Source organism: Schistocerca americana, chromosome 1 (genome assembly GCF_021461395.2).
Source record: "Schistocerca americana isolate TAMUIC-IGC-003095 chromosome 1, iqSchAmer2.1, whole genome shotgun sequence".
Lineage (NCBI taxonomy): Eukaryota > Metazoa > Arthropoda > Insecta > Orthoptera > Acrididae > Schistocerca > Schistocerca americana.
In genome coordinates this window covers 646,642,242-646,664,158 of record NC_060119.1, presented here as the reverse complement: position 1 = coordinate 646,664,158, position 21,917 = coordinate 646,642,242, and the positions used below count along the sequence as shown (strand labels likewise).

Sequence of the window (21,917 nt, the reverse complement as noted above, 5' to 3'; positions counted from 1 at the left end):
GCAATGGTGTTAATGGTAATACAATATACATAAAGTACAGATAGATTTTTATTGTATTATGCTCCCGCTTGTAAGGTAAGTGTAGAATAAATGTGCACGTCCGCCATCCTGTCAGATCTGCTGTCTATCAAAATTTCTCTCTAACATTTTAAACATAGCCGATGTTTGACAAACACGTCAATCAAAGCCACACATTGTCAAATATTTGACAAAGCTAGTAAATTCTGACATTGTTTTATCACTCACGGACGCGTTTAGAACAGAAAAGACGGCTTCCCTGTTAGGAGACAGGGCCACGCGCAAGGACCGCGCCACCACCCATCGCGCGCCGCCCACCGACGCCCAGAGGTCGACGAACTCTGCCACGCTCACCGCCGACCCACTTCCGCTCACCCTCTCCGCTCGCTGCAGCTCCACTAGCGCGACATGTGGCTGAAAAGTTGTCACCTTGACAGTGACACTGTTTTCAAGCCAAAATCGGTTTTTCTGTGTAGTCACTTTTTAGGTCAGTGCACTTCCAAGGGATGGAACGTGTCCCTGAAGGGTATTCTACAGACACCCACGGATCACACATCTACGGCTAGCTAAAGCTCTTCGAGGAGTTCAAAGCGTCTTCCAAACATTAATTTTTCAGATGCATCAAAAGCTGTCATTCAGAGGGCGCCAAATGTGCTCTGATAGAGGTTCCGACTCAGATCCCAAAGTTTTCTCATTGCCGAAGCAATTTTGTTCTGATGAGAGATGATTATTTCCTTTTACAAGCCTAACTTTACACCTTATTTGTTAATAAAATACTTCGTTGTAACCGGCAGTTTTATATTACCCATTGCAAGGTACCCAATAAATAGACTCCTTTCTGCATCCCAGATAATACTAGTAATAAGCTTTCTGACAGATGAAATTCGGAGCAAGCCCACCTATTTCCACCAATTTCTTCTATTGCTGTTCCATTCCGACGTTGAGTAGCTAGCCGCGTCTCATCCACAGCATGAAATCGGCGCACAAAATAAGTAGAATTAACGAAACATCAGTGTTGAGAAATTAGTCTTCTCATTTTATGTCGGTCGTCGTTCAAAATATGCTCCACTTATATTGGAAAACTTTGTCGCGATTATAAAAAAAATAAAGTAGCCTCTCTGTTTCTTCTGATACGCGTAGGAAGACACTCTTCCGATCGTTGATCTCCAATGCCGTCTTCTGCACTTCCTGAAACCTTCAGACTGACTTCCTTCTCCTGTGTAATCTTCAGGAATACTATGACTAAGTTTAAATTACTCCATCCAAGGAGCAGACTCCTTATAAATTTCCACAAAATTCAACTTAATTTCGATTGTCTGTAAAAGGTTCAAAACAGTGTTTTATAGTTTGGCGACTACAGAGTTTAAGAATCTGTGCAAACAAATCAGGTTGGCGCTTGATTTGAATTTCTGCGCCATACATACCATCACAACAAAAGCAAAGTTTTATAGGTGTACTCACCACCTCTGTCAAGACGAGGAATTTCACCCTTGCCTTCGCACGCAAAGCATTTACATTGGTGAAAGGGGCCGTAAGCAGCTGGTTTGGCAGTAAATCTACCCACGTATGATTAAAGGTACGTAGCTATTTCACTGTTCACGGCGAATCAGGCATTTAGGAAATATTTGGATTTTATCGACTCCGAGTATTTCTGGGCAGGTGGAAGTGAACAGCGAGTCCGACTCCTACGAAACGCGAACCACGTGCCATTTTAACATTGACTTGGTGACAAATTGAAATTTCAGTCGACAGGTGTATGAAATGAATATACACCATCGGACGAAACAAAATTGTCAGACATTTAGCGAATTACTACAGCAAATCACAAGCATGCTCGAAATTTGAAATTTTAAGTCTGTCGAGTGAGACGACTTGCTTTGACGGCCAGAGCAACGATCATTAAAGTGTACGTATCCAGTGTAAAACGATGCACCAATGTGCGATGTTACCTTTACTACAAGCAAGCTCCACTATACATTAAGTTTATTGTGGTGTGACGCACGCCCTTAAGGACTTAAGTAAGCGTAAAAACTTCTAGTTTCATCTAAATCCATACTCTACAGGCCACTGTAGTGTGTATGGTGGACGATACCATTTACAACTACTAGTCATTTCCTTTCCTATTCCACTCGCAAATGGATAGATGAGAAAAAGAATGCCTATATGTTTCCGTGCAAGTCCTGATTTATCTTCTCTCTGTGGTTCTGAAGCGAAATGTACTTTGCTGCTAATGGACTCGCTCTGCAGTCAGTTACAAATGCCTTCGCTAAATTCCCTCAAGGGTAAAGGGTACTTATAAATTGCGGAAAAATCGAAATTTTATATCACTTTATTAAAATAGTCTTCCATGATTACATTGATAGATACATTATAGGGTTTCAAATGAAAAATGACCTATATACACCAAATTTTAAAGTTACGGTCATGTATGCCGCCACGTCCCCTTTATTTCTGTTACAGAAACCAGTAGTTTTTCGAAAAGAACTGTGAACTTTGTTTCCAGCGATTATACGTATGATACACTGTATATGTTGGTAACAGTGCAGGTTTCTAATATCTGTAAATGATTATCTTTCCTGGTATTTACTTTTGTTTCGCAGAATCAATTTGTTCGCGTGCTACTGAATGTTTGTTGCCTGAGTGCTACATATATTTGTGGAAGTACATATCCTTTAGTGTGCAATAAATACTATGCCACGCATCAAGAAATTCAATAAAAGGAAATTCCGTGGTAACCAGTTCAAACAAAGCAAGCCACACCGTTGAAAGTAACCTATGCCTCAGTTCTTCAGGGAAGAAATTGCCACATGGTAGATTTTTGTGTTAACAATGACGCTGTTTGTAGTGGATTTGTTGTTGTTAACGTGGAGATCTTATCTTTGATAAAGGAAGTGGCGAAATGTAAACAATGTGATGGTGTAGGGGGTCTGGAAATAACTGAACAAAAGTAGCAGGAAGGGTTTAGCGTCAAAATTAGTTATGTGTAGATCCAGCAATAAATCTACCTCAAAAATGACTTCAAATATTGTGCGTAATTCATATGATGCGAATATGAAGTTAGTGTATGCAATGCGTGCAATAGGAAAAAGAAAAAAAAAGGCTGCTCAAACGTTTTGTGGTTTGATGGACCTTCCTCCTCCTCCCATAGGTTCAGCAAGTACATAAAAATACTTTTAGGTGCCTTGAGGTTTGTGTCTAAATCATCTATGAAACGTGCAGTAGACGAAACTATAAATATTAGTGGAACCAGGGACATTGCTGTTGCGCTTGGTGGGACATGGCAACGTTGAGGACATTGTTCCTTGAATGGTGTTGTAACTGCTACTTCCCTGGAGAATGGAAACGTTGTTGATGCTGAGCGCTTATCTAAGTACTGCCACACCTACCACGGTAACACTGGAGGACATATTGAATATCAATGTTATAAGAATTATGATGGTTACAGTGGAAGTATGGAGTGTGATGGAGCTCTAAAAATATTTCAGAGGTCGGTGCCCTTTATAACGTTAGATATACGAAGTACCTAGGCGATGGGGACTCTAAAGCTTTCAATAAAATTAATGAGTTCAATGTTTATGGCGATTCCTTGGTAACAAAACTGGAGTGTTGTGGACATGGGCAAAAGGGGATCGGTGCTAGATTGAGGAAGCTACGAAGAGAAATGAAAGTTGCTATCTGATGGAAAATCTGTCTGGCCGAGGCAGATTGACAAACTGAAACAGACCTCCTTCAGAGTTATTATGGACTGGCCATTAGACGAACTGCACCTCTGAATGGTGTTACAGCGATGAGAAGAGCTGTATGGGCCACCTACTTAAAATAAGTTGTCCGCAGATGACCACCCTGTTCTTGGACTTGGCCCTAAAGGAGCAGAATCTTGGTGTGGTTACCAAAAACCAAAAGAAAGTGGTCAAATATACCATCATAAGCATTCTCTTCCTGAGCCTGTTATGAAATAAAATCAATTTTTGGAGACCTGAATGACCCTGTTTTGCTTAGTAAATGTCTTCATGGGGCACTCAGAATAAAAATGGAAGTTTCAACCATTGCATATGGAAAACATTACCCAAGAATGTTTTTGTAGGACTAAATACATTAAAAGTTGGTGTACTAGATTCAGTGAAATGTTTTAGTGATGGAGTGATAATAGGAAGATTGTAAGTCATGAGAAATTTGGGCATAAAATGTGGCTCTAATTTGGAAGATCAGTTGTTTACGTGTGACAGACAACGGGTGCATGAAGCTGAAAGATTCGCTCTTAAAGTTACCAGAGAAGTAAGAAGTTCTAAAAGAAATGCCAAGAGGAAGCTTGAAGATGAAGAAATGCTGCAGGATGAAAACTATGCTTCAGGAATGTTCTGCAGTTTAATTGAACTCGTATCTTCATTCACAATTTCCCGCAAGTTGTGTTTTTCAGAACTCGGGTACAAATATTTCCTAAAGTTTATAAAGTATTGCTCTAATTTTTTTCTGAGTCCATACTTACGTAGTAGACCTAAGCTTTATTGCAGAATCAACTAAATTATAAAAAAATTACATATTTATTAGAAAAAATTACATAATTAGAATGTAAAATGCGATATTTTTTATCGTTGTAATATAAGTAACAGGTGGAATTAAATAGGTCTGTCATGCATCTCTGGTAAAAATTTGGTCTCCTTCAAATGTATAACATTGGATTAAATGTTACCTCAATTTGAGGATCCATTTTGGGAAAAAATGCATAAATTTCTTTGTAATTTTTTAATAACCCAAAGAAGTTAAAAAAATTTCAAAATATTTCCAATTGTTTAGAAAGTGTGCTGCATTACCTGATATCAACAAAAAAATCTGTAAAACACACACATTATTAACAGTGCCTGAAAGAAGTAGGTGTTGATTTTTACACAATATTGAGCCGAAAAAAGTACCCTGTATCCTTAATAGTGTTTCGCGAAAAGAACGTAGTCTTTCCTCCAGGGATACCCATTTGAGTTTAGGAGCATTTCCGTAACACTAGAGTGATGATCGGATCTACCAGTAACAGATCTAACAGCGCGCTTCTGAATTGTTTCAATGTCTTCCTTTAATCCGACTTGATGGCTGAAGAATGGGTCGCACTAGTGTCCTACGCAAGCGACCTCCTTTGTAAATGAGATACACATTCCTAAAATTCTCCCGATAAACGAAGTCGACCATTCGTACCGTCCTTACGTGCTCGTTCCATTACACATAGTTTTTCGACGTTATGCCTAAATATTTCATCCTTGTGACTGTGTCAAGCAGCACACCACTAATGCTATGTTCGAATTTGACAAGATTGTTTTCCTCACTCATCTGCAGTAACTTGCATTTTTGTACACGTAGAAGCAATTGCCATTCACCACACCAGACAGACGTTCTTTGTCATCCTTTATCCTTCCACAGTCACTCAACGACGATATTTTCCCGCATACTACACCGTCATCAGCAAAGTCACAGATTGCTGCTCATCCTATCCATTAGATCATTTACGTATATAGGAAACAAGAGCGGTCCTGTCACGCGTCCTTGGAACACTTCTAACGATACCTTTGTCTCTGATGAACACTCGCAGTCGAAGAAATACGCTATATTGGAACTCAAAATATGTTCCTCAATTCTTGAACATACCGTTTTAAGGATATAGGCCTCTAATTTAGCGGTTTAGTTCTTTTACCCTTCTTACACACAAGTCACCTGTTTTTTTTTTTTTTTTATCACTTGGTTGTTTGCGCTGAGCTAGAGATTTGTGATAGTTGCAAGCTAAATAAGGGAGGGAATGCCGTACAGAAGTCTCCGTCAACACGAATTGGGGTTCCATCCAGACCTGGCAACACATGTTTTAAACCCTTTCAATTGCTTCTCAGCGTCAGGTAGCCTGTTTCTACACACATCATAAAAAGTTTTGAATCGCTTTGGTTCCGAGAGTTCCGGAACCTGTACATAAAAATGGAATAGACATTAACATAAACATCATTTCCGCCCTTTTATTGCTCATGAAAACCACACATTGCCTATTGTACCAACATACAGCGAGACCTTCAGAGGTGGTGGTCCAGATTTCTGTACACAACGGTACCTCCGATACCAAGTAGCACGTCCTCTTGCACTGATGCATGCCTGTATTCGTCGTGACATACTATCCACAAGTTCACCAAGGCACTGTCGGTCCAGACTGTCCCTCTCCTCAACGGCGATTCGGTGTAGATCCCTCGGAGTGGTTAGTGGGTCACGTCGTCCATAAACAGCCCTTTTCAGTCTATCCCAACCATGTTCTGTCAGGTTCATGTCTGGAGAACATGCTTGCCACTCTAGTCGAGCGATGTCGTCATTCTGAAGGAAGTCACACAAGATGTGCACGATGGGGGCGCAACTAGTCGCCCATGAAGACGAATGCCTCGCCAATATGCTGCGGATATGGTTGAACTATTGGTCGGAGAATGGCATACACGTATCGTACAGCCGTTACGGCATCTTCCATGACCACCAGCGGCGTACGTCAGCCCCACATAATGCCACCCCAAAACAGCAGGGAACCTCCACCTTGCTGCACTCCGACGATCGTCTGGTGGAAAGCATGTGAGACACTCATCGGTGCCGGCCTAAGTGGCCGAGCAGTTCTAGGCGCTTGAGTCTGGAACCGCGCGACCGCTACGGTCGCAGGTTCGAATCCTGCCTCGGGCATGGATGTGTGTGATGTCCTTAGGTTAGTTACGTTTAAGTAGTTCTATGTTCTAAGGGACTGATGACCACAGTAGTTGAGTCCCATAGTGCTCAGAGCCATTTTGTTAAGTCCCATAGTGTTCAGAGCCCTTCAAACCATTTGAACCACTCATCGGTGAAGATAGACGCTGACTATGAATATTGTATCGCAGGCACAGACCCTTTGACTGTTCAGAGATGTCACTAAACCCGCCCAAAGATGTAAGCAACCATACATGAGCAGCGCCTATTAGACGGAGGGGGTCCGACAACCGGTCAGTTCCAGTCATTCCACCTGAGCGTTCCATTCGGCATTGTTGTTGGGCCCATCTGTATCGCGCTGCTTGGTGTCGTGGTTGCAAAGATGGACCTCGCCATGGACGTCGGGAGTGAAGTTGCGCATCGTGCAGCCTGTTGCGCACAGTTTGAGTTGTAACACGACGTCCTGTAACAGCATGAAAAGCATTATTCACCAAGATGGCGTTGCTGTCAGGGTTCCTCCAAGCCATAATCCGTAAGTAGCGGTCATCCACCGCAGTAGTAGCCCTTGGGTGGCCGGAGAGAGGCATGTCATCGACAATTCCTGTCCCCCCTCTGTCTCCTCCATGTCCGAACAACATCGCTTTGGTTCCCCCCGAGACTCCTGGACACTTCCCTTGTTGAGCACTTCCTGGCACAAAGTAACAATGCAGACGTGATCGAACCGCGGTATTGACCGTCTAGGCATGGTTGAACTACAGACAACACGAGCCGTGTACCTCCTTCCCGGTGGAATGACTGGAACTGACAGGTTGTCGGACCCCCTCTGTCTAATAGGCGCTGCTCATGTGTGGTTGCTTACATCTTTGGGCGGGTTTAGTGACATCTCTGAACAGTCAAAGGGACTGTGCCTGCGATACAATATTCATAGTCAGCGTCTATCTTCAGGAGTTCTGGGAACCGGGGTGACGCAAAACTTTTTTTTATGTGTATATTTCCTCCGTACGGAAGTATGTGTCTCTCATAGGAATGAAAATGTCTCATACAAATGCAAATATACACTCCTGGAAATTGAAATAAGAACACCGTGAACTCATTGTCCCAGGAAGGGGAAACTTTATTAACACATTCCTGGGGTCAGATACATCACATGATCACACTGACAGAACCACAGGCACATAGACACAGGCAACAGAGCATGCACAATGTCGGCACTAGTACAGTGTATATCCACCTTTCGCAGCAATGCAGGCTGCTATTCTCCCATGGAGACGATCGTAGAGATGCTGGATGTAGTCCTGTGGAACGGCTTGCCATGCCATTTCCACCTGGCGCCTCAGTTGGACCAGCGTTCGTGCTGGACGTGCAGACCGCGTGAGGCGATGCTTCATCCAGTCCCAAACATGCTCAATGGGGGACAGATCCGGAGATCTTGCTGGCCAGGGTAGTTGACTTACACCTTCTAGAGCACGTTGGGTGGCACGGGATACATGCGGACGTGCATTGTCCTGTTGGAACAGCAAGTTCCCTTGCCGGTCTAGGAATGGTAGAACGATGGGTTCGATGACGGTTTGGATGTACCGTGCACTATTCAGTGTCCCCTCGACGATCACCAGTGGTGTACGGCCAGTGTAGGAGATCGCTCCCCACACCATGATGCCGGGTGTTGGCCCTGTGTGCCTCGGTCGTATGCAGTCCTGATTGTGGCGCTCACCTGCACGGCGCCAAACACGCATACGACCATCATTGGCACCAAGGCAGAAGCGACTCTCATCGCTGAAGACGACACGTCTCCATTCGTCCCTCCATTCACGCCTGTCGCGACACCACTGGAGGCGGGCTGCACGATGTTGGGGCGTGAGCGGAAGACGGCCTAACGGTGTGCGGGACCGTAGCCCAGCTTCATGGAGACGGTTGCAAATGGTCCTCGTCGATACCCCAGGAGCAACAGTGTCCCTAATTTGCTGGGAAGTGACGGTGCGGTCCCCTACGGCACTGCGTTGGATCCTACGGTCTTGGCGTGCATCCGTGCGTCGCTGCGGTCCGGTCCCAGGTCGACGGGCACGTGCACCTTCCGCCGACCACTGGCGACAACATCGATGTACTGTGGAGACCTCACGCCCCACGTGTTGAGCAATTCGGCGGTACGTCCACCCGGCCTCCCGCATGCCCACTATACGCCCTCGCTCAAAGTCCGTCAACTGCACATACGGTTCATGTCCACGCTGTCGCGGCATGCTACCAGTGTTAAAGACTGCGATGGAGCTCCGTATGCCACGGCAAACTGGCTGACACTGACGGCGGCGGTGCACAAATGCTGCGCAGCTAGCGCCATTCGACGGCCAACACCGCGGTTCCTGGTGTGTCCGCTGTGCCGTGCGTGTGATCATTGCTTGTACAGCCCTCTCGCAGTGTCCGGAGCAAGTATGGTGGGTCTGACACACCGGTGTCAATGTGTTCTTTTTTCCATTTCCAGGAGTGTATAAGCACGGAATAGCACAAACCCAAGATTTTTCGGTTTTCTTTTCTCGTTCTTCGTGATCTGAACGCGAATGTAGAACCCCCTTCACTCTCTTCTCTCGACAAAGCTGTTCTAAGAGTTCGCGAGAGCGACGTGCTAGGCTAGATCACGAACATCATTCTGATAGTGCTATCCTGTCACTTAAACTTGATCTGTGGTGCTAGTCACAGAGTGACAAGTGGTAACGTGTGGGGCGCTGTACTCATTCTAGCTCCCATCACTTCACTGGCGGCGTGTACTTGATTTGTGTATGGTAGGGGGCGAATGTAGTGAAATAGTTTTTAAGAGACGGAACTACACGCAGTTTTTAAAAAGTAAATAGCCACATCCTATAGGAGGTAGTACTGATTAAAACTAAAAGTTCCTGTAATGATGATCGTCCGAAACAAATACCTGTTGAGATACGGATCGTTGAGAACCGCAATTCACAATGCACATTGTATTTACAGAGGACGCAGGATTCACAAGGGATGGCATAGTAAATGACTGCAATAAGCACGTGTGGACAGAGCCTCGGCAACCATGGAGGATAGGCATCATGTTCGCTTCAGTATAAAAAAATACGGGCAGGAATTGTCGCTATCAGACGCACACACTTCACCAAACCGATTAACGGGTATTGCATGTCACCGTTTTCAGCGCGGTGAATTGTGAGCGCTACTGGAGAACGTTATCCTTGCAGAAAGGAGAGGTTACTGTGGTTTGTGCACGGTGGGGTACTATCCCATTTTCTGGATCGTGCGATAGTGCCTGATCGCAACGTTGCATTGGCGATGGATTCGTCGAGGTGGTCGCGTAGCATGACCTGAAACCGTTCGATTTTTGGTTATGGGGACATTCAAAGGCATTGGTGCATGCCCAACCCACGACCATGTGCCGACGTTACAGGAGCGTGTGCTGAATGCATGTGATGCATCCCAGAGCCAGGTGTATTTGAGAGAATGCGTGACTCACGGCAACGAAGGGCTGAACGGTGTGTCAGTATACGTGTTAACCACGTGTAGTGCTGCCTACAGTTACTTCCACTAACAGACTGATGAGAATGAGAGGACGGACTATCGCGCATCTCGACAGATACCGATTACTAGACATAATAATAGAAACTTTTCTTCTAGTACTGATCAACACATACCTCTTGTAGGAATACGTACACTCCTTTTAAACAACCTATATTATAGATTGCTGCAAGTATGTGACCTGTTTCTTCCCGTGTCGTGTAAAATTTTAATCGGAAATGGTAGGGATTTATAAAACTATCTCGTGTTTGAGTCCGTATTAGACTTAAATATCTGTGAGCTTACGGAAGAGGTCATCGCTAACATTAAGCGACTTTTCGCCGTACAGAGGCGACCATCGTTCTCTGATAAATACCTGGTCCTGAAGACGCCATTCTGTCATTTCCATGTGCCTTCGTCGCACGCTATAAGACTTTCTTCGCATCGTACCATGCTTTAGTTAAATGCACTACACCATTACAGTTGCATTAGCACACATTTTAAATTCGATAGCTTGCTACATGTCATACTAAGTGCTCGGTCCACTTGAAATGTGAGCTACAAGTAGCTATTAGCATTTATCTTTTGTTCAGTAACGAGAAGCCGCTAGTAATTGTATCGGTTAACACTGAGGGGACAGGGGTTTAAAATGTCAGTCTGACATTATGCAAACAAAGCTGTGAAAGCCTGTGAAACCAACGGTGAGCTCCGCTCGTAACATTTGAGTAAACAACTTTGTGCTCTTCATGTACTGCTCTACTGTCGCTCAAGCTGCCTTGTATTTCTCTGTACAGTTATGGATTTAGTGTTAATGTCTGCATACGCATATAGTTACTCTTTAAATTCCATAGCGGAGAATGACTATACTCTCATAAGTATATTTCTGTCTTCTTCCTGCAACTCAAGTCTTCGTTTCCTAACAAAGCAATCCTCTGTTGTAGGGGTGGGGGGAGGAAGTATTTTAATATCAGTGTGGTATTTACACCCTTTCCATCCCATTAAGATTGACTGTGTGACCTCTATTTGAAATCCTAATTTCAGTGGTTCTATCTTCACGATTCTCCCCCAGTGTGTTGGCGTTGGGGAACAACACGCCCTTGTAAATATTGTTGAGCAGCTTTCCTATTTATATATGTAGCGATTTACGTGATGCAAAACGCATTTCTCGTGTAAAGAACCCTGCCGTAGTTTGAACATATCTGTAAAGATGTCGTTTGTTGTGCCAGCAATATCGCCGCGGATCGCGGAGCTCCTGCGAGACTAGACGTGTCCGTACTGCCGGTGCTGCCAAAGGTAGGAGACCACTGAACAATGGATACAAGGCTGCTCCCTAGTACCAATCGCGGCTTCACCTTCCTTAAGCAACTTTCAATAGATTCTTGAAGACAGCAGCATACAATTCGCTGTTCGCGAGAATCTCGTTCCGTCGCCGGCCCGCAGCAATCGACCGTTCATCAAAGTCGCTTATGTCAGCGGGTTACCTCATTGGACTCTTGCTGCGCACACAACTTTCTACACTGTAAATGTTTTAATATTGATAGCGATCCCACATACGTGAGCACAATTCTGGTATAGCTCATCCTCGCAGTGTTGACAAATTGCAGTGGCCTCCTTTCGAATAAGAGCCCTCTGTTTTCTTTACTCTCATCCATTTTCTTTATTTAGAAGTACTTTCATTTCATTTCACGTCCATTAAAATAGGGAAAAGAACACGATGTCAACGCCTAACCCAATTATGAACGAGGTACAAATGATGAAACTTTGTACTACTTTGTACTTAGTCTATCTGGTTTTCTCCGCTGTATATCTAAGTTCGCCAAAGGCTGCCAGTACACCTAGCGTTCAGAACAGTATTCGAAATCTCTTCCTTTGCAACCGGGAGCGACCGCTAATGCTTTTGTGCTGCTGTCTCACTACTCGCTCGGCTCCCGCAAGGAACGCTGTAAATAGAAGTACCCAGCTAAGCCCCACCCGCGCATTCAGCCTACTGCCGCACTGTCCACGCCACCGGTGCCATGGAAGGATAACTAGGTTTCGTTTGGTAGTCGTGACCATCGCCAGCACAACTCTGAGACTTGGATGTGATCCAATATTTCCATGTGACTGTAGGCTCAGATTATTCTAATTTTTAAGTATGCTGAAGATTAGATGGGTAGATCACATAACTAATGAGAAAGTATTGAATAGGATTGGGGAGAAGAGAAGTTTGTGGCACAACTTGACTAGAAAAAGGGATCAGTTGGTAGGACATGTTCTGAGGCATCAAGGGATCACCAATTTAGTACTGGAGGGCAGCGTGGAGGGTAAAAATCATAGAGGGAGACCAAGAGATGAATACACTAAGCCGATTCAGAAGGATGTAGGCTGCAGTAGGTACTGGGAGATGAAGAAGCTTGCACAGGATATAGTAGCATGGAAAGCTGCATCAAACCAGTCTCAGGACTGAAGACCACCACCACCACAACAACAACAACAACACTATTTTAAGACTACTCTTATCGGATACCAGTCATCTTTAAAATCAGGTGCCACAAGCAGGGCCGGTTTAAGGCCCAAACTACACAAGCCACCTCTTGGGGCGTCAAACTGATAATCGCACCAGATGCGCCACAGCTGTAAGATTTCTATACAGGACGTATCACGATTAGTAGCGGCCGCTTTGGGCGCCGATCTGACTCGGACCTTAGATTAGTTTTTCGTTCCATAGATCCGTGTTGAGGAGATCCTCGTGGATGTGGAACATGTCACCTCCAAATGCAAGAGTTGTGTACAGTGCGCATCACAATTGACAACTGACAGGGGTATAAGTCACTAGCGGCCACTGCTGATAGTGATACGTCCTGTACAGAAATCTTAACAGCAGCGGGCCTAACTTGCCAGTGAACGGCTGGAAAAACTGTAAGAATTTTCATAAAGTTTGAGGGTCTAACTACATAGTGTGAACTCTGAATACGAAGAAATTTTAGGACAACGACAGTGTTTTAAGGATGAGGATTTTGGTATAAGAATAATCAGAATAGCTATGATATAAACTTCGTTATATGAACGTTTATGTTGGTCAGAAACTTAAAAATTTTTTCCTGTCAGTCCTTGTGTGAAGTCTATAGACTTATTAGCTACTTTTCACAGATGCTTAAGACTTTGTGCACACATTTATGACATTGCTATCTATAAAGTAGACTGCAATCAAATGATTTCAATCAATAGTTTTTATACTATAAATACATAAATTAGACAATCAAAATTAAGGTAATTTTTTATAATTTATAAGAGTATATTTTTCCTCCTGGTGATAGTAAGCTGGTGTCTATAGTCTACTTTTCTCCAAATGGTAGCCTCAAATACCACAAATTTCAGACCGCTAGCTCAAATAGTTTTTTTCCGCATAAAATAAACATGTCAGAAAATTTGATTCTTGGGAAATTCAGATCAAAGGTTCATCTGTTACTCACCTTTATTGTTCCTAAAACCCTCCAGTTGCGTAATATTCTTGGTGTGGGTGTTCATCTTCTCTCTTCCTTTTCTTGCTCCAATTTGCTATTCTGGCCTCTTTAGTTGACTCAAGAACCGATTTTTCGCCTTCGGCCACTTTCAAGGAATCAATTGCCATCTGTGCTTGTCTCTTATTGAAACCAGGAGTTATTCCCAACAGCTCTAAAACATCACTTCTGCTAACTGTCCCATGATTAAAGGAAATAACTGCATCTAATACACTTAATCTAATGGTATTGAAACTAACAAACACAGTTTTAGGCAAGCATTCCCATATCACATAGTTGAAACAGTCATTAACTTTTGTGTCTTTCCATGTAAGCACTGTGACAATAGTTTAGTGTCACTTAAGTCCCTGCATATGGGCTTAATTGCTTCAAATACCTCAAATGGCAGGGAGTGATGCTTTTCTGTATCCACACCATGTGTCCACACCAGTGTCGCAGAGAGCATGCTGTGGATAGCCATCCGTAGCTTTATGTAAAAAGGTAGCAGATACTGCTTTCTTCATGGGCTCAATATTGTCTCGATTCCTTCTTATGGCTAAACCATAATAGAGCTGCAGTTTGTCCACCTTTTCCTTAGTAAGGCGACCCAGACCACCAATTAGTTTGCTATCACTGAGTTTTTTCCTCTTCGTATCTTTTATTAGCTTATGTAAACGTGTGCCCTTCCTCTTTTGGACATGACCAACGCGCTCTAACTTAACAACTTTTCCAGTTGTTCCATAAGGCATATTTTCCAACACATTTGCAAACCCTTTGGAGTCTCCGGTTCCAAGGTACTTCACATACAGTACACCATTTTTCTCTTCTGACCTTTGAAATATTTTGAGAACTCTCTCTGATTCCATTCCACCACTGTACCCATAAAAATTCTGAACACAAACATGATTCTGGTTATTTCCTGTGCAACCATAACACTACTTTATCATAAATTCTATGTCAATCACCTTTCCATTTTATAGGGATGTTGCGGTGACAACACCATTCAGTGATAGGTGACCACGCTTTTAACATGTCCCATCAAAGGCTGCAGCTATATCAGTGCCACCTGCATTGCATAACACAGTTTTTTCTACTGCTTTCTTCGTTGACACAGCACTCACTTGACAAAGACTTTCAAGAAGTAACTGTGTACTTCTCAAATCTTGTAGGTGGAGGCAAATTCACGATAGCACAAAATGTGTGAGCTGCCTTTCTACCCTTCCCAGAACAGCTCATTCCATTTGCAAGGCTTATATTTGTATTATAAACTCTTCCTTTGCACAATCCAGAATAATACCCAGTTTTAGTTACCCCACAGAAATAACAAAACACCATTCTTTAGAAGCGAACATAAAGCACTCAATTCAGCAAATATGGAAACACATTCCGTTACAGTGTTTGGATCATATTTTATAGAAATGTCACTCTGGGTACTCAAATATTTTAGCTTCTGTCTTAGAGGCACATGGCGGAGTCGACATAACATCCAGTTGGTTTGTGGATGTAATTACACAGTCCTTACTTTCCAACGAAGTAAACCGATTACCATAAAACTTAAGTTTTCCCGCTCCAAAATCCTTTTTTTTGGAGGCATAACTACTTCCGAGAATGACACAGCACCAACTACTCAACGTAAAGAAGTTTGAACACAAACAACTCTCGAAAACCATAGATACACAAAATAAAACAAAGGAGCATCGGAAAGCGTGTATGCTAATAGGGCTTCCAACTCAAAAAACCAATACGCAGTGTATCTTTGCGAAGTGACAAAATAATAATGACGCCATTTGACATCCGACCACAGCGGAAACACCGTCGTCGCCGCCTACCGACATATATTTAAATTTGTTTTTAAAGGTGTTCCCGATGTCCGAAGCAGTTAATTTAACTACCATTTTGTTCAGAAAACTCTAAATATTAAGATGGGAAACAAATTCGAATTTTTGAAGTACATTTACTAGCAAGTGACCTTAAACCGGCTGTGGCTACCGACCCTGCTGTCGCCACACAATGACATGCGCTGAACTATTACTGTAGCAGTCGAACTGCCATTGTTACGTTTGCCTGAAAGTAATAACCCTCACTCAGAAAGGTGACCCTGAGATAATACAACGGGTAAAGTGTGATTGAATGAAAATTCTTCTCGAAACTGTGGTTTTTGTGAAGCATAATTCCACTAAGTCCTGATCCAAAACATAAACATCTTGTGGAAATAAAAGCGATTACAATTCAAAAAATTGTCTCGCAGCTGGAACACCTAATCATTTTCTTGGTTCCTGATCCCAAGTGTCACACTCAAGTGTAACAGTGTATGTAAGTAACAAGCGTGATGATTGTAAATTACCTACTCAGGTTGCACAGTATAATAAATTCATAACATAATTAACTTCCAGAGGGAGCTTAAAAAAATATCATTGGCCTTTAGTTTAGGGGTGGTGATAAACATAGCTCTGTTGTAGAGCTGTTTTATACGTAGATTTAATGTGTGAGTGATATGAAATCATGATGATCTTGTGTATTCTTTATATTCCACATTTCTTTACCTGGAATATAATTTATGCCCCAGTAGTTCTTTTTCTCCAGCTCTTGCTTTTATGATCGTATTTTGGACCACGACTATTGTGTTCTGGTTGCTAATGAGTTTCAGAGGAAAACATATTATTGTCCGGTACAGTCACACGAATTTCAAACCAAATGACCGGTTTCGGCCATTCTCAGGTCATCGTTTCAAAGGATCAGCACCGACCTAGGAGCGAAATGGACAACGGTAAAGTTTACAGTTCGGCACGGAACAAACTTAAGTGACTTACTCGATAGTTCTGTGTCGTACAGTGAACATCGCGACAGTTTGGTTGGAAGAGGCTAGTCTAAGTTTTTCTCAATGGTATATGCTGGAAACAACACTGCCACATTTGGCGGGAGAGAATGAGCACAATGGCGTATCTTAATGGGTTATAAAGTAAAACAAGCATGAAAATTTTACAGAAAGGCGTTAATGTAAAGATGCTCTGTGGCTGGATTCAGAATTAGTGAAAGGAACTTAAATTAGGGCCATGTTCACAGTTGTAAATGAGCTAGTGTCGTTAACTCTAATTCAAACGAACGTTGTCAGAGTTCGGGAGTTTACTGGTTCTCGGTCCGTTTTCGCTGAGGGGCCTACGTTGGTTGGTACGAGGGTAAATCAGCATCAGTTGTAGGCGTACTGAATTATCAGTGTAAACGCTCAGCAGACTACAGTGGAACAGAACATGTAAATAAAACTGTAGTTTCAATTCGTAATGCATAAAATGTGGTTTAATAAACAAATTACGTCAAATATATTTTTAAATTGTGCGAACACACAAGTGTCCCTTCCAGCGCTTTAAAAATTCTGCACAACGAAGTGCACGTAATCCTAAACTGTGTTTACTGCACTCAACGCAAAACAGCTAATGATTAATTCTTCCCAAAGAGAAGTCAGTGCAATCGGTGCAGCGCCTCAGGTAAGCAGGACCGGTTCGAGAACCTTTTTTCCACACAAGCGACGTACATGGAGACCCACAACTCCCATCCCTTCTTTTCCCCTCGTACAGTTTAACGTGTCAACTTTCGTTACCTGTGTGAAACTCCCCTCGGCGTCCCGAGATATGGTTTGTGTCGCTCGGGCCTTAAACCGGTCCCGCTGGAAACTATACATGGATTGAGGCAAACTAACGTGACGAGCCTGCGACTAAATGCTTGCTTATGTTTATGCAATCCTCTACAGACATATTAGAGAGGAAGGAAAGAATGTAAGGGAAAGTCCTCTGAAAGCTCTTAGAGATTGGAATAACAGAGCATTATTCTGAAGGTGGTTCGATGACCCTGTGCCGGGCACTGAAGTGTGACTTGCAGAATATCCATATAGATGTAGATAGTCATAAGATTCTAAAGTTTCGTTTTTTCCCTGCTGCAGCTCGGGGAGCGTGGCTCTGGCCTGCGAGCGCGGGGAGACGTACAAGACTTCTTCAAGCTACGGGAGGAGTGTCTGGCCCAGGGATCGCTGTTTGAGGATCCGGAATTTCCTGCACAAGATTCGTCCATCTTCTACAGTAAGAGTCCGCCGAAACCGTTCGAATGGAAGCGTCCTATGGTGAGTGCTTTTGTTTAGTATATGCTTAAGTATATATTTTGACATCATCTCGGATGTAGGCCTACTCAGTACGGGCTCATAGAATTATTGCTATACAGTCCGAAGCGCCCAGGTTATGCGTAAAGTATAGATATCCATAAAGCAATGATACCCTATCTTAGACGTACTCAACATATCCACGACATAACACCTACAGCTCAGTAACGTTGTTCCGACGTCCATAATCATTTCTGCAACCCGTTCAATACGGTCAGCAGAGGTACTGAATGGTGCAGTTGCTTCCAGTATCTTACAGCGAGGTGGTGTTTTTGCATGGTGTGAGTGCTCATATGGTACATTCCTTACCAACCTTACGACGAGGAAGGGAGCACTTTGAGTATGCATAGCCGTCCGCGGTGATCGCACACCCTGTTAAACCACGTGCCGCCTTTTTTAATGCCCAGAGACTATCATGAAAAGCGATGAGATGAGTGTAACTAGTGTCCTTGAATAAGTGTCATTTCTGTTCGTCTGATGGCGTATTTCGTTCAGTTAACTTCTGTGCTATACTATAGTAGTTCTTTCTATAAGGGACAGTCAAATGCAAACAAAGTAGGGGGGGGGGGGTAGGGAGAGTAAGGGTAAGAAAATTATTTTTTCTAAAGTAATCGCTGTAACTGTTAGTGCATTTATCCCGCAGTGAAACAAGACAATCAGTGCCTACGTACGGTCCTGATCTCTCCCCAAGCGATTTCCTTACTTTTGAAGCTGTGAAAGAAGGCATTCGTGGCTGTCATGTACTTCGGACGAAGATGTGCACCCCTATGTACACTTATGCTTCCGTCGACAACCGCAAACATTTTTCCATGAAGGCGCTAAGCGTCATGTCTCACTGTGGGATAAATGTGTTAATAGTTGTGGCGCAATGACTTCTGAAATACAAACGGTTCACTTCTTTTCTGTCCGTTTCGTTTTCGTCTGACTGCCCCCTTACACGCATGGTCAAAGTTCCATCGAGCTACGTTAACTGGCGGTAAGCCATCACACGAAAATTTATTTCCGTCTTCGAGGTTGCAGGCCAGTGTAGTTTTGTTATATTCCCATGTCAAGTCACGCCAAGTACTTCGTCTTGGATGCTTCTCTGTTGTACCATTTCCAGTGTTTAATTTTCAGGCTTGTAATCTAATAATGCACCTTTCGACCTGTTTATGTATAATTACGGTTGCCAAATCTAGCTGGGGGCTCGTTTGGACCCTCTGAGATGGAGGTGTAGAAAGGAAGTAAATTTATTTAATATAATTACTTCTTATTTTAAACAATTATATGGAACTTTTTGCGGTACAAATAGTTGGTACGCCATATTTTTCGGAAGATTTCGCCTTTTTGTGATACGACCTTGTCAACATAAATTTATTGACATTAATAAGACTAACAGACTGCATTTACTTTAAATGTGGCGTTAAGAGATGGCGTTACTTCAGTACTCGAGCCACGCTCGTAACAATATTTCGCAAAATTTGGAGGAAACTGGGTCTAGGTCCCGATACATCGGGGCAGATGGGAACCATATGTATTACGCACTTCCCTTTTTTGAGGGTCAACTACCAGTCCGTAAAGTTCGATCAGAGTATTCCCTCATTGTTTCGTGACTATGAAGCATTGTATTTGTTTAGTACATTATTCCTAGGCAAAGATTTGTTCAGTATTCTAAATGGTACAAACATTATTCAGTACCAGGATAGGTTAAACCAATCAAAGACCTCCAGAACCATGACTCTAGTGCGTTATCAGACCACTTGGAGTGCTGAAAGTTCATCGGCCATTCATGTCGTTTTCTTATTGGGTGATTTAAAATCTTCCATGCTTTTTTCACTTTCATGGTCAAAAGAAACTGGCTTCATTGGATTGTTCCCAATTACGCCCCACTTGTATGTATTGCACCCTTGTAATTGCATTGTAAATATGTCGCTCGTATTCTGCATGATTTTTGCTCGTATCCGTAATAATTGGTGGGATTAAAGGGTTCCATATTTGTTCTGTTTCCATATAAAACAGAAGATGGCTTCGTTGCAAGGTGTTCCGTGGACTCATCTACATTTGTTCCGGTTTATAAATCTCTTCGTGCACTGCTGTATTTAAATGCATTGTAAGTATATTGATTACATTCTTCATTTTTGTTTGCATCCGTTCTCTGTACTTTCTTGTGTTTGATGGAGAGTCCCATGTTAACAGCTTTTGAAAGAACTGGTATTCAACATTATTACATCTTGTTACAGGATGACTATGTATTTCTGCTTCGAATGTTATTTCTTGCCATTGAGTATGTATTGCTGTTTTAGTGAATAGAGCATGCTTCCTTATAACAGCTGAAAATGTAACAGTAATTATGCAAATATGTTCACACATTATTAACAGGTACAGCGAACATTACATTTTAGTAGAAATCAATATACTTGAAACATCCCTTCATTGAAAAAGTTCAGTCTCCATTAAATGCGATGAAATATAAAAAAAACGGATTGAGTAAACATAAAGAATAACATAAGCAATATACTTACAGTGCATTTAAATTGAGCGGTTCACTGAAGGATACATAAGCAGGAACAAATACAGGATGTTTCAAGAAGAATATACGTATTCCGAACACGCACGCACGCTTATTAAAAAAACTGGCGTAGCGAGGGGGTCAAGTAGGCCTATCATGCCCTGGTTGCCACTGGCAGAGGAGCGCCAAATGGTTACCAAGACGAGCAAGATTTTACGGAAACTCACGAAGTCGTTTCTGAAAGTATATGTATGGAGTGTAGCCATGTATGGAAGTGAAACATGGACGATAACTAGTTTGGACAAGAAGAGAATGGAAGCTTTCGAAATGTGGTGCTACAGAAGAATGCTGAAGATTAGATGGGTAGATCACATAACTAATGAGGAGGTATTGAATAGGATTGGGAAGAGAAGTTGGTGGCACAACTTGACTAGAAGGGATCAGTTGGTAGGACATATTCTGAGGCATCAAGGGATCACCAATTTAGTATTGGAGGGCAGCGTGGAGGGTAAAAATCGTAGAGGGAGACAGAGATGAATACACTAAGCAGATTCAAAAGGATGTTGGTTGCAGTAGCTACTGGGAGATGAAGAAGCTTGCACAGGATAGAGTAGCATGGAGAGCTGCATCAAACCAGTCTCGGGACTAAAGACAACAACAACATATCATTAGAGTAAATGCCATGTATTGCATTTTTGTGTGTTGAGGGAGGGAGGGAGGGAGGGAGGGAGGGAGGGAGGGAGGGAAGGAACCAATGAAGTGTACAGGGTTATTACAAATGATTGAAGCGATTTCACAGCTCTACAATAACTTTATTATTTGAGATATTTTCACAATGCTTTGCACACACATACAAAAACTCTAAAAGTTTTTTTTAGACATTCACAGATGTTCGATATGTGCCCCTTTAGTGATTCGGCAGACATCAAGCCGATAATCAAGTTCCTCCCACACTCGGCGCAGCATGTCCCCATCAATGAGTTCGAAAGCATCGTTGATGCGAGCTCGCAGTTCTGGCACGTTTCTTGGTAGAGGAGGTTTAAACACTTCACCATTAAGAAAAAATGTTGCTTCATCACTGAAAACAAGTTTCCATGAGCTGTTGCAACCGCGCCGAAAATTCAAAGCGTTTGACTTTGTCATCGGGTGTCAGGGCTTGTAGCAATTGTAAATGGTAAGGCTTCTGCTTTAGCCTTTTCCGTAAGATTTTCCAAACCGTCGGCTGTGGTACGTTTAGCTCCCTGCTTGCTTTATTCGTCGACTTCCGCGGGCTACGCGTGAAACTTGCCCGCACGCGTTCAACCGTTTCTTCGCTCACTGCAGGCCGACCCGTTGATTTCCCCTTACAGAGGCATCCAGAAGCTCTAAACTGCGCATACCATCGCCGAATCGAGTTAGCAGTTGGTGGGTCTTTGTTGAACTTCGTCCTGAAGTGTCGTTGCACTGTTATGACTGACTGATGTGAGTGCATTTCAAGCACGACATACGCTTTCTCGGCTCCTGTCGCCATTTTGTCTCACTGCACTCTCGAGCGCTCTGGCGGCAGAAACCTGAAGTGCGGCTTCAGCCGAACAAAACTGAGTTTTTC

General features: G+C 43.0%; 1 protein-coding gene across 5 annotated transcripts in view; it reads left to right on the top strand.

Moving 5' to 3' along the window:
• Positions 1-21,917, top strand: part of LOC124607819 (calpain-A) — a 602,483-nt gene that overhangs the window by 440,407 nt on the left and 140,159 nt on the right. For all 5 annotated transcript variants that reach the window (XM_047139938.1, XM_047139936.1, XM_047139939.1 and 2 more), the window contains one exon: positions 17,629-17,805. In XM_047139938.1, coding sequence (XP_046995894.1) covers positions 17,629-17,805 — 177 coding nt within the window. The remainder of the gene's footprint in view (positions 1-17,628; positions 17,806-21,917) is intronic.